Source organism: Ruditapes philippinarum, unplaced genomic scaffold (assembly GCF_026571515.1).
Source record: "Ruditapes philippinarum isolate M1 unplaced genomic scaffold, ASM2657151v2 ctg3389_1_1_1_1, whole genome shotgun sequence".
In the NCBI taxonomy this organism is placed as follows: Eukaryota; Metazoa; Mollusca; class Bivalvia; order Venerida; family Veneridae; genus Ruditapes; species Ruditapes philippinarum.
In genome coordinates, this window is record NW_026852138.1 from 23,767 (window position 1) to 40,556 (window position 16,790).

The 16,790-nt window shown below is 30.6% G+C and overlaps 1 protein-coding gene and 1 long non-coding RNA gene across 2 annotated transcripts; both read left to right on the top strand.

Annotated features, from left to right (window-relative positions):
- The first annotated feature begins 522 nt into the window (after window positions 1-522).
- Window positions 523-5,368, top strand: LOC132750369 (cysteine-rich with EGF-like domain protein 2-B). Its single transcript, XM_060740336.1, has 6 exons — window positions 523-632; window positions 3,022-3,103; window positions 3,538-3,660; window positions 4,437-4,562; window positions 4,839-4,958; window positions 5,355-5,368. The coding sequence occupies exons 1-6, from the start codon at window positions 630-632 to the stop codon at window positions 5,366-5,368; spliced, it is 468 nt and encodes a 155-aa protein (XP_060596319.1). The 5' UTR covers window positions 523-629.
- Window positions 5,369-5,599: 231 nt separating this feature from the next.
- Window positions 5,600-7,419, top strand: LOC132750355 (uncharacterized). The gene is made up of 3 exons (XR_009628534.1): window positions 5,600-5,708; window positions 6,331-6,415; window positions 6,652-7,419. It is a non-coding gene; the product is annotated as an uncharacterized LOC132750355 (long non-coding RNA).
- The last annotated feature ends 9,371 nt before the right edge of the window (window positions 7,420-16,790 follow it).

The window sequence follows — 16,790 nt, forward strand, 5'->3', positions numbered from 1 at the left end:
ACATTGACCCTATGTTGCGATTTGTAACATGCAAAACTTGAAGATGATGTCTCCTAATTCATATACTTGTAGAACATGTAATAAGAAAAAAAATTCTTTTCAATCTGCAGAAGACTGTAGGCATAAACAATCTTATTACAATTAACACATCATATCATCAATGTTCTATTTGTCCAGGTAGTGACATCATGTATAAAGCAGTTAAACGATTTTGTTATCACATACTTTCAACTAAATATGATGTGTTCATGCATGTAAGCGAACATAAAACACAGCAAAAGTAGTTCAGTTGACCTTTTATTCTATACAAGAATTATATTTGAATTTTCAAAGTTCTTACGCAGGTTATTATATGAGCGTCGTTTCCTTTTTCGAAAGCTTTAATATAATACACATATGACCTCTTTTTCAAGATCAGTCAATTCATTGCAACACAGAGCATTGATTAAAGACAAAATGCAACCCAGCTAAACAGGTACAGACACATGTATTAATTGTAAATAGAAGGACGGTTGCCAACTGACGGGCATGTCACGTGACAGAAAAGTTAAGCAAATCACATAAATTCTAGCGCATTGTCAACGTCAGTTGAAGGACGGCGGATTTAATTTATACACTGAACAACAATCATGGTTAAATATTTTTGCATAATTGACAATTCTGTTATTTCTATTTCAACATAGGGAATAAAATGTTAACATGTATGTGATTAATTTATTTAACACAGTACCCCGCAAACATTTTAAAACATAATAAAATCGTCTGAGGCAAAGTTACACATGTGTAATGTATATTCATTTTTTGTAATTATAGAAGATTTAAATTACTTAGATGCATGATATAATGTATTGTAACTATGCAATAATTATCACTTATGTGGACTTTTTATTTTTTCACAAGAGAGACATAAAGAATGTAGCATTGTAAATTTTTAAGGTTTTAAAAGAAAATTATCAGAAGTCTTTCAAGTAAGTGTTAACTTTTACGATAATATTTATATGTTTCAAAGCAAGAATATGTATATAATTATGGTTGATTATCTAACTATTTATCATGATTCTCAATAGCATTTGTACAAGTATTCCAATGAAATTTTTGTTTTGTTTCGGAGAAGGCATATTAATTAGTTTCAGTGAAACTTAGTGGTTGTAATCAAAATGCCCGGTAATTTATTTCAGAATATTTGAGGCTATGTCCCAGCTATTTTAACCTTCTATTGTTGGACAAAATGCTTGTTTCTCTTAAAAGCATCTGCTTGACTAAGTACAATACACAAAGATGGACAATTCTTACCCCCCCCCCCTTAACTCACCCAAATTGCTAATGTTTTGCTATGTCTGATCATTGTATGTGTATTTTTGTTGCCATGCCTTCGTTAAAGGCGTCGAGTATTTTTCATATGGTCATTAGGCAATAAATTTATGCTCCCTGAAAGGAGATCATATAGTCACTTGATTGTCAAGAGTCTACCGTATATCAACCACAATCTTGCTTTGAGAATAAATTGAAAAGGAAATTGATTATGCTTTCACATAGTGAAAGAGACCAGTGGCATAAAGTGAAGGCAATGAGAAAGCGCTGTAATTTGTATCACCTGATCAAAATTATGGCTTGATTTTATTGAAATTCATAAGTGTTAACAATAAAAACAATAAAATACATTTTCTGTACTATAAACTATACATTTTGCAAAATATAATTCTTATGGAACATTATCACACAAAATGTGATTAGTTTATCTTATCAGTCTTTTTAAATCGACCATTAATTGTCAAACTTAATGTAATTCACGAAAACAGATGTTCATGAGACAGTTACTGTGTTATTGATCATTTAATCTGACACGTGCTGATCAAACACTTTGTTCAAACAATGAGTTGCAGAACGCAAAAAAAGTGAAATGATTTAACTTTACAGAGAGGAAGCATGCATTTCAGATTTTAAAATCAACACTCAAATGTTTCTACATGAAGCGGTGCTGTTGGTACAATATAAAAAAATACTTTAACTCTATTTTCATTGATATTTACATTTATTCCCTAAATTATATATTGAAGGATTTGTGATTTAAAATGTTTGGCTAAGAAAATTGACACTGTTTCAAATTATAACACTCTTTGAGAAAGACGTATTTTAATTAAAATATTTCTGCGGCACAACTCGAAATCCAGACGAGCAGTCCAAACCAAAAAAAAGTAGAAATTTATGATCACATTTATTATGGAAATGAGCATGACAAAAAGGTATTGAAAGGGTAGGTTGATATTGGTGCCATATATACATGTATCTTTTTAGAAGTTTGTCTTATATCTGCCGATGTATTATGTAATACATTTACGAGCATTTCATATCAACAACAAATATGTAGAAGACTGTACATGCTATGCAATTAATCTAATTATATTTAACACACAATATCCTTGATTGTTTAAGGGGTATTAGTTATATTGTAACTAAAATATATAGATATTCCAATCATGGCAAATTGCAAAATGTACCGCTGTTATTCTATCCTCATAAATGAACAAATATATGTTTCTAACAGTAGCAACTGGAGTGGTTGCAATATTTGCTACTTAAGGCAGTCCTATGCAAGTGAAAGATCAGCAGTGATTAAGCCCTTGTAATATAATGAAAAGAATTATTTACTTAGCCCTGCAACAACAAATTCCTCATATAGTTATATTTTAAGTCTTATTTGCTTAAATGAACAAACATTTTTTCTGAACAGGAAGGAAAGCTGTTTAAAGTATTCCTTAATACATAACACGAAACGTAATATAAATAGATATTAAAAATTCAAGAAATTTTTATTTGTCTACTTTATCTATTTTCCCTTATTTTTTTTGTTCGAAAAGTGCAACCCCATTATTTTCAAGCGACACAATACTCAGATACAAATTAAATAGCAATGCTTGGAATTTTGTGCTTGGTATCTTGAATACTAAATATTGATTTATTTCGACTAAGTTGTTTTGTGTTTAACTTGCTGATATATTTTTGTGTATTTTAATATTATAGGAGTCTGTATATCTATGTATGTTGCTCTGTGTAATATGTGCAGTTGTAAACCTGAACACAGGCGCTGCGGCTTCATCAGGAGGTAATTGAGTTTAAGTTGCTCGTAACACCTCCTTGTATCATAATATGACGCTCCTTGCATAAACCGATATTCCTTTTAATTCGAATCAAGGTTTTATTAGTAGACCGGTATAGAAAAATCTTCAAGGAGATATCTTTAAAACAATTTTTTGTAAAATATAAAAATTAAATTCAAAGTATAAACAGATGGGCGCCTCATTAAAATGAAATTATGGCCATCAAAGGGTATAAAGTGAGTAATGAGGTGAAAATCAAAATAAGTTTACATTTTGCAATAATTCCTATTTTTTATTTATTTGAATATTGAAACTGCATTTAAACAATTAAAACAAGTATAATTAAATCTTTTCAGTTTAGGAATCCATTCGGATATTTCTTATTAAATTAGAATCTTTTCTTTCGAAATGTCAAATTTTGAATGCCTTATTATTTCAGTCCTCGGTTCCAACTGCACGGGAAAAGCAAATTGTTCGAGTGCAGGAAATGCCTCGTGTACATCAAAAATATGTCAGTGTGATGCCACCTTTAAAGATGTGCAAGGGAAATGCACCCCCATAAGTATTTTTTCATTATCATTTAACTCTGCTGAAACAAGCCCTAACTTAATAATTTAAAGCTGCATGCCTCCAGATGAGCAAAAATATTTCGATAAAATCAAACCTAAGAAAAATGTACTAAGATTTTAGGAAAAGTATAAATATTCAAAATTCTAGTGATAATTTGCATGTTATGTGCGATTTATGACCATTTTAACAGTATTTATAAATATATTTCTACTGCGTTACTAACGCAGTAAGGGCTTTTTTTGCATATTTCAACCTTGTAAAAGTAATTAACATGGGTTTGCATTGACATTGATAATGTGTAAATTGCATTCTTTTAGTTACTTCACAATGTTGTACTGTTGAAAACATTTTCAAATTTTCATGAAAATTAGCAAGAATCTGGAGGCTTGCTGCTTTAAAGCATACATTTATCAAAATATACTTTTGGGTGAAAACTGTGTGAGTTGTCTTTAATATAATGTGACACAATATTCTATTAACAATGTTATTTTAAGGAATGAATTTATAGATTTTAATTTTCTTGAAAGTTTTAAAAGTTTAAAAGTATACATCGAAGAAATAATATAATGTCAAATATTTCCATTTTTATAAGGTAGAACGGTTCACTTTTGTATTAAGTTTTTTAAACTGTTATTTACACTGTTTACGATGTTAAACTTTTGTACCAATAGACAAAATTTCGAAAGACATAATTTTCCTTCTTGTAAATTTCGTTTTATACGGTTTCTATACATAAAATTGATATTAATCACTGGTGATTTTTTTCAGTTATCGGCAAAACTTGTGATATTACAACTGAATCGACTGTATGCACACTAACGAACTCCAAATGCTTTTCAAAAAAATGTGCATGTAAAGCAGGTTACAAGAACAAAGATGACGCATGTGTGAAAAGTATTTACGTTCGATCAAAACCTATTTCGTATTCAATGAAATATTAAATTAACAAGTTTAAATAAAGTTGGATATTTACATTTTTATTTTGCATATTTGTTGTTGGCTAAAACATTGCATAAATTAATCCTTAATTATTATATGGTTTCAACACAATTCACTAAAAGAAATATCAAGTGAGACATATAAATTTGGACAAATGTAGCAAAACGATGAAGCTTGTCCTGTTTAACACGTTTTGAGTATACCCTGTTAATATTTAAATACTCCTTTCAGTTCTTGGAGCTTTATGTAGTACTGGATCAAATTGCACTGGCACGCCAAATTCGGATTGTCTCACAGGCAAATGTTCTTGCACTGCAACTTTTGTTGAGGAAAATGGGGTTTGTTCAAAAGGTGTGATTATTCTGTATAATTTTAGTATAATAATTATATTACGTGTATGTCAAAACTGAAAATATTTTAGTGTATTTTGTACAATCGGAAAGTAAGTTTTCTCATATATATTTACCTTTATTTCATAATTGGTAATATTCGGCATTACGAACTTTCATGACTTAGAAATATTAAGCTCAGGTTTTATTTAAACTCAAGTGATAAATATATTGATGAGTTAACAAAGATAATTCTACTCTTCTTAAACGTCGATCATATTGGGATATATCAAAACATATAATACTTTTCCATAAACGTTGAGCAAAAAATCCTGATGAACGTACAAAACAATCAAGGACCAGTGTCTTTTGTCCTCAATTGTTCTTCATAACATGGTATTAAAACTATAAATTAAAGCGTATCTTTGGTAATACAATGCTTGTAATAATCTCTATCATATATGAATGCGATCACTGTGAATGCTTGAATTAAAAGAAATTGTTCAAAAAAACCTATTCCAATTATTAACTATTTGACAATTTGACATGAATTTTTATAAGTCTGTCACTGGGACTTTCAAAAAGATTTCAGAATCATTAAACTTGTTTCAAATGTTTTTATTATCAATTAAAACTTTTATTTTAAATTCCATTTAGCGTCAAAACTGTACAAAGGTCTCGGATTGTAGTTTAAATGCTAGCTGTGATAAAGTTGGAAGTCCTTGCAAATGTAATGACGGGTTTGTTGCTGCAAGTGGATTGTGTGCGAAACGTAAGTCAATATTTTAATGATAAATTCACAACTTGGGGTGGATTTTTAATTCTGATAGCATTCAGTTCATTTCGACACTAACATTGTTTTAAAAGGAACTTAGTAGAAACTTTCATAACATATTGAATTTCGTTTTTCATATTTCGATGAATTTTTGCCAAACCTCAAATAATTAAATTCATTACTGTACTTGCACCTTGTGGGCAGACAATATTTCTGGCTTCAACTTAAAACCGTTTTCTGCTATTTATAAAGAGATGTCAATGTTCAGATTCAAAAAGTTTGGGAAACAAACTTTATCACTCTTAATGAAACTAATCAACGAAGTATATATCAATTTGTTGTTGTTTTTATCAAAAAATGGGCATTAATGTTAGTCATATAAATCACGGTTCACATAACACGTGGTATTTACATTTTTCTACGAAATTTTCAGTAATTTCATGTATGTAAATGTTACGTTTTTCCATGTGTATATAATCTAAGTTACTCTGTTCATTGTCCTTTGATTTTGTCAAATTGTGGATAACCATCTATGACATAAGTACATCATATCTTTCTTGAACTATATTAGATAGATATAGAACTTTAGACTCATCCGTATTACATTATTCTTCAACAGCGTCGTCAGCGGTATCATCCAGTGTAGCTTTGAGTACCGTATGTATACTGATGATGTTGAATGTTATCTATAAACTTTTGTAAAGGTACGTGTAAATACCCCAAAAACCTTTTTATATAATAAGACTTAAGTCTAACAAACCAAAACTACTTCCGTCTACAATTAAGCTTACACAGTGATGAATAAAAACATTCTCTAGAAACCTTCAATTCAATTCAATACAATTAAAAGTTAAGTTTTCTATTAACTTAATACCTCTTTGACTCTTTTGCAACCTTAGACATTTTCTTCACTTAAACACTTTAATGTTCTTTATTGTAGGTCATGCCGACAAAGATGGATAAAGGGAGAGTATTAAGCGCGTGTGTGTATATTCATTCTATTTTGTTTTTCTCTCTCTAAACTTAAGATAATTTCTGAATATTTTTTACAGTTTTGTTAGGTAGCGATTTATGACATTGCTCTTTAGGCATAAAGTACTTATTTCAATTAACTTGTTGTAGTTTCGTACACTACAATTATTTAGATACAGATGATGCTCAGATGAAGATTAAGGGACTCTACTTAGGTTGTTTAGACTAGACTACGTGACTAGAAATAATTATGTTTAATGCCGTTTAATAGAGGTTGATAACTATTCCGATTTTGAAAAGTTCAATATTATCTAAAAATGAAAAGCATTTAACCCATTACTTCATGAGCATTTTGTGAAAAATGGCTGTTTTCATTGAAAAGTCTCCCGTTACAAGTTCAAATTGCTATAATTCTATAAAAACTGCTTCAACACTAATCAAACTTGGCACAGATGTTTACTGGACCATTGCCCTTGAAACAACGTGCTCAGGCTTTAATTTTCTGTTACCATGGCAACAAGGGGACATCTCAAAATTGCCAAAAAATCACTATTTTGCGTTGATCTTTTCCATCAAAATTGATTTCAAAGCGCTGCAACTTCTCAATGGATTGAGATAGAGTCAAATGCTTTTCAGCGTTGGTTACACGTTACCTTATGATCAATCTAGGGTCATTTATAGCCTCTCACAAGTCCAAAATTTTCTTGGCGATGAGGGGGACTCCGCCCCTTCAACCCCCCCCCCCCCAAACAGAAGGGGCACATCCCTTCTGGCAACCCCCTGATGTATCTTTTGGTTGGGGGCCGCGCCGAAAAAGGGGTCACTTTTTTAACAACATTTCTCAAACAAAAACAAGTGTGTGGGCCTTAATAAGGCATTTTGTCACCATTAGAGACAACAAAAAGGGGGGGTGTGATAAACGGCGTTAAAAGGGGTGTATATAAAGTAATGGGTTAACGTGTTTTATTCAAATTGGAATGAGACTTGCATTTATCGATTTTTCAATTGCATTTTGAGTATATTTCTTTATTATTCTTTTCTGTCATTCCATTTTAAGTGCCCCAGTTAATCTATGTAATATTTTCAAATTTCATGTTTTCTTTTTTATGATTTTAACATTTGGTAGTGTTCCTTAAATACAAAATATGTTCCTATATTTAGACACTTATTGTTTTGTTAATGTTAAACGAGAAGTATAAATTTCTCTAATACAAATACTGTTTAAAAGAAAAATATTATCTGCGCATTGTTATATCTTAAGGCAACGCATTTGTGCAAACAAGTAAAATAGATAACTCAGTGTTTTCAACTCGCTCTTCCTGTAATTCTGATCTATTGTTAATCTGTTTTCCTTTTTTCAATATCTCGGATAAAACATTTTTTTGAACAATTGTTATATTTTCAAATGAGCCTCTTAGTTTAAAATGTGAAATTTGTTTTGTACAAATAATTTTGAACATTATTTTGTATCAAACATGCCTTAGGACGGTTTTTGAGTTTTGCCTAATTATGTGCGATGTGGATTCAATATTTCAATTGGATTTGTCTTTGTTTAAAACATTTTTATTCAGACTTTAAGAATGATCTATATCATCTGTTAGAAATACAATTGACTCCATTAAAGATGATTTTTGCGCATTATTCTTTGAACATCAGCAACAATAGCAATGCCTTTGCAATCGATAACGAAGACGACAACATCATCGACACTTCTACACTTTTTATGATTCCAGGTTACATGCACTGTAACAGCATGACCATTTATTGAAATGTGTAATATGTATGGGCAAAATCGAGGAATAGATATGGAGCAAAACAACCAATTCCCAGTTAGTTACACATGCACAGATAAACATATTAAAAGTGCGTGTGTAATCGGTACACTTATATACAATAACAGTTAATTCTTCATGTTTGGCATAATTCCCATCTGGTTGGCATATGAGCATTCTAATTAATGTTGCTCATTTGATAGTACATCTAATCTTTATAACTATATTCATAATTTGTTATAAACGATAAAAATAATCACGTAACATTCTGAACACTTATTTTTAACGTTATCAAACGATGAAATACATACATTTTTGTTCATTTGAATATTCAGATATTAAAGGCGAATGAATATGTAGTAAATGTTTTATTATCAATAAACAATTATTCTCATTTGACATGTGTTGTGATTTTAAATTTGGGACGTTAGCTAGGTGTTCTGACATATAACAGTGATGTACGTTTTTATATTATACGATAATACAGACTTTATTTTAGTTTGATTGTGTTTGAGGTTAAAATGTTTCAAAGAGGCACTTTTAAGCATGTTCATTGAATAAGCCAGTATTTTAGACAATGTGAAGTTTCTTGAAGACTCGCCTTTAACGGATTGGAACCCACGTGGCAGGCAATCTTAAAGTAGAAGTCTGATGAATTAACCACTCGGCCATGTCGTCAAATATTAATATATTGAATCGTATGTGGCATTAAGTATGACGTGCCAAACAAATTGTATTGGCAATTTAGTGAAAAAAAGATTTAAATGACTTCACGTTTAAATACGGATACGCACACATGACATGGTTGGGTTTTGGGTCAGTTCAGTTGGCGACTTGTCCAGTTTTACTGATAAACGGAATTTATTTAGCCACCCGCTTTGCAATATTTCACTAAAATCATTTAGGAAATAGATCTTGTTCTTGAATGCATTGTTACAAAATATTCTACGGTATGGAGTACAGATGCGCAGTAATATAATCACGAAGACCGTAAATCTGCGTGATTTATTACAAACATCTAAACGGCATTACGTCCAATATTTTACAACAACGCACTCAAAACTAAGATCTACTTCCTTTCTACTTCGTCACAAAAAAATATTGTTAGAATAAATCCACGGTGGTGATATTTGTTACGCCTCAGGGCCGTTGAAAGCAACGATGATTGCTCTTGCAATCGGCCGGAAAATACCGTCGATCATTCTTCCTTATACGTAAATATTTTTGAATTGAAAGTGTGGGACACGGAAATACCATTTTTTGTTTGTATTTATGTTAAACAAGAATTTAATAACAAATAAAGACAATAAGAAAAATGTTTCATTGTTGACGCGCATAACTGGGACAACGATTCTTTAAAAAAAAGTTCAACCACGACAACAATCTTGCTATGTTTACAATTTCATTAATTGTTACCCTGAATAAGTGCTGACAAATCTATGTCGGACGCATGCATATATAGTAATGAAACTATCAAATTATTCCATGTAAACGTATGTACTTGAGTGCTGCGTTCTGAAACCTGTCATTTCATTTAAACAATATAAGATACTAATTTGACTTGTTATTTTCAATACTATTAAGCTTAAAATGTAATGAACATTTTGCTTAATTTTATATATATTAAATTTGACCTTTTACACCATGTAAGTATATGTGACACCAAAATGTTCATGTGCACTTGATAAGTAATTGTTTTGATATATGTTTTATTTCCATTACACATATGTAACACATGTTACACAAGTAGTCTCCTTCGTGACTGGCGTTACAAATGTAGTTTAAATTGGCTACACTGTGTACGAGATAAGATTAAGAGCGGTTTTGTCTGCGTAGGTTTTGTTTAAAATAAAACCAAATGGTAAACAAAAGTTCGTTAAATTTGTAGCAAAGAGGATTATGCGCAAGAACATTATACATTTACATGGAAATAAGTTTTCATTATTGCACTTCTGAAATTCAATATCATCTTACTTAGTATAAAAATCTCTCTTACAAAAGAAATTATTAAGTATATAGATTCTATATAGACTTTGATTTTATTTATTATAAGGTTTCTTTATTTGATACAGTCATTTTATTGAAAATACGCAGATTCAACTAATGATATGGATCCTTTATGTGGTTTTCCTTCTATTAAGTTAAACATTAAATTATACAAACATTATTCTAGATATAAATTATATCAAAAAACAAGTGTTTCATACTCACAAAATACATTCGTTACAAATGTTTCGTCTCATGATTATCCAATAGGTATGCACCTACGTTCCCTAAAACCATATTACCTTTTACTGTGACATCGACCTTGGAAACAGGTATCTGAATGTTGCACTTGTTCATATTACACATTTCTGCAAATAATGACAACTATAACGTATTAATCATAGTTTCATCTGTACAGACATACAAACATACATACATACATACATACATACATACATACATACATACATACATACATACATACATACATACATACATACATACATACATACATACATACATACATACATATGCATACATATACATATAAAAAATGTGCAGCCTGACCGTTACTCGAACCCGGAAGCTTCGGAAAACAGTTCCGCGGCTCTACCGACTGAGCTTTCCGACCGCTTACACATCTTCTCCCTTAAATAGTGGACAGTTCTGAACCGTGACATACTGCGCCACAATATTGAAATTCGTCCTCGAATTTCACAAAGCTACAGAGCAATGCTCATTGAACTCTGAGCTATAAGCAGTCACGCCCAACCTTTATTTTTAAGGTTTTGCCAAGATTATTCCGAACAACTAAAGCATGTATTGTAACTGTGTAATATAACTAAAAAATCGGATGAATTGTAAAAAGTAAAGTTAAGATAAAAAATGTTAAAAACAATTATTTCTCTCATATTGACATAATGCATTTCTAAAATTATTATTTTCTAGGGACCTAAATGATCGCGTATTTATAAAATTTGGGTGTGGTTCTGATGCTTATGATTATTGTTACACTTAAACATTTAATCGTTTGGTCATACCATATCGTTTGTCCTAATGGTAATTTACCTTTAGATTATTTAATGAAAGCAATATTCACGTCAAACTTAACATGCTTAATGCAAATATCTGTCAATACAAAACTTTATTTTATTTTCATCCCTTAGATTCCCCCTAAATACCTGGTAGTAACGATACTTTGGCCCAAGGGACTGTAACTGGCGTATACTCAAAATAAGCCAAGGTATGCCCCTGCTATTTTTGAGTTGCTGATATTTTGAAAATGATAATCGCTTTTTATGACATCATTTAACTTCTTATTCCGGCATTGTTTTATTTTCTTGCTTTAACACGAATGTCTACGTTAGAAGAAAGACAAAAATAAAGACTTTTTTATTTGTTTTGTTGAAACAAAATTTTAATTAAATTGTTTTGTGTAAAGCGATATTCCTTAACGAACATAATGAAAACAGATCAAGACATTTGTATTGTATTTGCACTGCACATTATTTGCTAAAATTGATTATCTAATTTGCACTGTACAATACAACAGAAGCCAAAACTAAATGACATAGTGCTTAATTTTGTAAAAGAAAGAAAGAAAGAAAGAAATAGAAAGAAAACCAGAAAAAACATCGAAACAAAACAACACAATACAAAGACACTTTGCATGGCAGCGATTTTGTTTCAAGATGTCTTGTTTTCAAATGTTCATCTTAGTTTATTTAACATTAATATTCTTCAGCATATCTTAATACATGTCGGGTTGAAGCATGAACATGAGACTAAAAAACAATTTTTAAATACACGAATGATAAAAACTATTGTGTATGCCTCTATTTTATGTGGTAACAGTTCGTGAGCATTCCTTTCACAACTCCTTACTCTATGTGGAAACAACCATATAAATCAAAGAAATTATTTTCAAAAGAATGTTTGAAAATGCTGCATTTCTTTCATTAATGTATTTAAAATTCATGATAGTCTTAGAAAAAAGTATAGTTTATGATGAGTATATGTTGCATTTCATTCATTAAACAATACATGTATGACTGAAATTTGTTCTTGTATGGTAATATGGTAAGTATCTATGCATGTCCAATGCTGAAAACTGTTGTAACAAATACTGGACAATGAATTAATGAGATAATGAGATAATACTAGAGGTGTTAAATGAGTTTATATACGGTCAGAGAGAAAAGTTTATTTACCTTATCCGAAAGTTATAATATTGTATGATTCAGAGAGTTATGTATACGCAGACATGTACCAAATTCTCATAGAATATATGCGATTTAACTCAAACATCCTTAAAAATTTCCTTAAAATATGTCGAAACTTTACAAAAATATTACTTGCTTATGCAAAGGTTTAATAAATAAAACTTCGCCCAACGGGGCGCGGAACGAGATTAAAGAAATATAACGGCGAAACGCGGAGCGAAAACACGCTAATTAGGGGGAGGGGGCGAAGTTTAATAAATAAAACTTCGTTCCCCTTCCCGCTAATAAGCGTGGTTTCGCTGTGCATCCAGTCATTTTAAAGTGTTAATTCTCGACTTTTCGCCTTGTGGGGTCGCGAGGCGAAAACACGCAAATAAGCGAGGGAACGGGGCGTAGTCAAGTGAAACATATCAACCTTTAGGTCACAGTTATTTCGTTACGACTACAAATATATTAATGTGTTAAGACCCGTTTTTTGTTTCAAAATACCGGTAGCTTGAATAAGTTATAAATGTCAACGTCGGAATGGACACTTAACGGATTTCTCAACTATGTATTTTATCACATGCGTATCATTTAACAATTGTTTTTGCGTAAACCGGCGCTAATCAGAGACATGTACAATTAGATAAAGCTGCATTGAAAACTTAAATTTGAATAACTGGAATGTAAGGGATAATTCATAAACTCATGGTTTCTTTGATGGTTTTAGACAACCTTTAATTTGTGAAAATTAATGTCTTATCACTTACTTCATTGGAAGTATAATTATGTATATTCTATTCAAATAGGGAAGGTTGCCATCATGTGCCCATGGACATCATTTAAGCAATCGCGTGGTCCATATATTTACTGCTTGAAATAAAACATGATAAAAAATCATTGATTATCTTAAGGCTAATTTTCTATTATTTTCTTTTGAAAGATATGTTTTTCACTCACTCGACAAAAATTATATGTAGAATGGTACTCATTCGACAAAAAAATATATGTACATTGTACCTCCTCTATTTTCAGAACATATAAAAGTCTGCCAAAAGGCGAAAAACATTAAATTCTGACAAACCAGTATTAGCAAATGAAAAAATATAAGAGTAAACGATAATGTAAAAGGATTAACATTTTTAATTTTTAGAATATTGCAATACTCCGCTTAGATTTATCTACAGTATGATAAACAATGAATCTTGATTATGTTATATACTAAAGCAGTAAAAAAAATGGACAATGCGATATGTACTTGATCGCAGACAAGTTATTTGATCGATTGTCCTTTGTGACCGTCTACCCGCCGTGATATCATTAACGTTTATCAGTAACACACATACATCACACCGTACAATCAAATGGGCAGACAGCTGTTCCAGTGTCCACAGCTGTACCAGTATATACATGTCGGCGCGGGGAATACAATTGACGTACGATAAGTATTCATCTATTTTTAACATACTCGAACTGTTTTCGAGTAAATCAATGTTATGGATTCATAGTCAACATCCAAAGAAGCATGCTAACAAATTTCTGGCCCTGTGCAAGCTTTACTTCACATGAATTTTGACTCAAAATAACCACACTATCCGATGAGATGCAGTATTTTTAGTTTGAAGACACAAAAACTTATATTTTCTCATGATAATTTATCCTTTTTTCATACGATTCGTAAACGTCAACATTTTGTCATTAAATATTCCAAACCATACCTTCAAAAAAGCTTTTCTGTTAAAGTTATAAGGTATTTAAGTTTGTGTGTCATCAAAATTTAAGAAACGTTATCAGCTGTTCGCCTCTTTTTAACGATAACATCGACAGCAATTCATCGGCAGGGATGAATAACGCTGAAAGCTGTTCAAAGAAACAATTTTCAGAACTTTTGTCCTACAGTCACTAGGAAAAAGTAAAACTTTTTTTGTTCATTTAAAATATTACTTTATTCATGATACTTTCTAATTATATTATTTTTATTATTACTTTCTATCATTTGTTGTATCTTAGCTGAGAGGCCTATATCTCCATTTACCGCACTGTATTTCAATATTGATATTGTTCATATGAATGAATGAATGAATGAATGAGTGAGTGAGTGAAGTGAATGAATGAATGAATGAATGAATGAATGAATTAATTAATTAATTAATTAATGAACGAACGAATGAACAAACGAACGAATGATGCAATATACGTATATGTTAAAACAAATTGTCTGTAGAAAGTATATGAGTTGTAATATTCTAAAAATTACATATTATACATTCATTTTTCTTCCTATGCATGTCCTGTTGTTGTTGTTGTTGTTTTCTATTTCAGAAGGCCACATTGGAAATAAGATATATATGATTGTTATTGTATGTTAATAATGTATAACCTTCTTTAAATAAAGATATTATTTTTATTATTTTTATTATTATAATATAAAAAGGTAGCAAGATCTATTAATATGTTTCCGAAATGTTAAATTCAAAGAAAGTGAAGGCAAATTTAACGCTTAATACGAATACTCTGTATTATAACTAAATCCATCAAGTGTTATAATAAATAATGGCATATAGTAGACATGTCCCATGCAGTAAATTGATGTGTAACCCGAGATGTCTGCCATGTAAAATGATTTATTTAAAAAATAAAAATTTGTACATGTATAATTTTTAAGAATGGTTATTATTTCTATTGCACTATATATTAAAACAGATTTCAAGGATAAATAACAACATGTTTTTCCATGCACTCATAATTTTGGTTACACAGCCATTCACTGCATAGGACTTGTCCATTATATGAATTATATTTTATTTATAATAACACTTGATGGATGCCTTCATTTACAAGACTGAATATTAAGCGTTAAATATGCCTTTGCCTTTTGACTTAAACATTCCATAAACCTATTACAGGAACTCCACTGAGGTTTATAAGCCTAAAAACATGAAATTTTATTTTTAACTCATAAAAAACATGAGCACTAAAACATAAATATTAATAAAATATAACCAAGAAATATAGGAGAAATACATTGAAAATCATATGTTTGTGCTATTCATAGTCCGATTTGAGTGAAAAGCGTTTAAACTCTTTTCAATTTTGGGTCATTTTTTCACTTTTATAATATTCTAGAAAAACGGAGCAAGCTAATGATCGGAAATTTTGCATATAAGTTATTAGTATAGATCTACATCAAATGGAGAAATAATCTCAGAAAAATATTTCCAGTCCCGTCATGTCAAAAAACCTTAGTGGAGTACCTTTAATAGGTTTTGCTACCTTTTTATATTGAAATACAGTGCGGTAAATGGAGATCAAGGTCTCTAAGCTAAGATATAACAAATAATAGAAAGTAATAATAAAAATAATATAATTAGAAAGTATCATGAATAAAGTAATATTCTTAATTAACAAAAAAGTTTTACTCTTTCCTAGTTACTGTAGGACAAAAGCGCTGTTGTAAATACATGTAATTGTTTCTTTGAACAGCTTTCAGCGTTATTCGTTCTTGCCGATAAATTGCTGTCGATGTTATCGTTAAAAAGAGGCGAACAGCTGATAACGTTACTAAAATTTTGATGACACACAAACTTAAATACCTTATAACTTTAACAGAAAAGCTTTTTTGAATGTATGGTTTGGAATGTTTAATGACGAAATGTTGACGTTAACGAATCGTGTGAAAAAAGGATTAATTATCATGAGAAAATATATGTTTTTGTGACTTCAAACTAAAAATACCGCATCTCATCGGATAGTGTGGTTATTTTCAGTCAAAATTCATGTGAAGTAAAGCTTGCACAGGGCCAGAAATTTGTTAGCATGCTCCTTTAGATATTGACTATGAATCCATAACATTGATTTACTCGAAAACAGTTCGGATATGTTTAAAATAGATGAATACTTACCGTACGTCAATTGTATTCCCCGCGCCGACATGTATATACTGGTACAGCTGTGGACGCTGGAACAGCTGTCTGCCCATTTGATTGTACGGTGTGTACATACACACAATAATCGATTTAATAAAAACTACCGACAAAACTTCTTTTTAAAAAAATAGAATATCGACTTTGTATATAAATTTCTATAAGGTAAGTCTCTCGCCATGTTTTAAACGCTATCTCCTTTTACAACTGGTTTTATTTTGT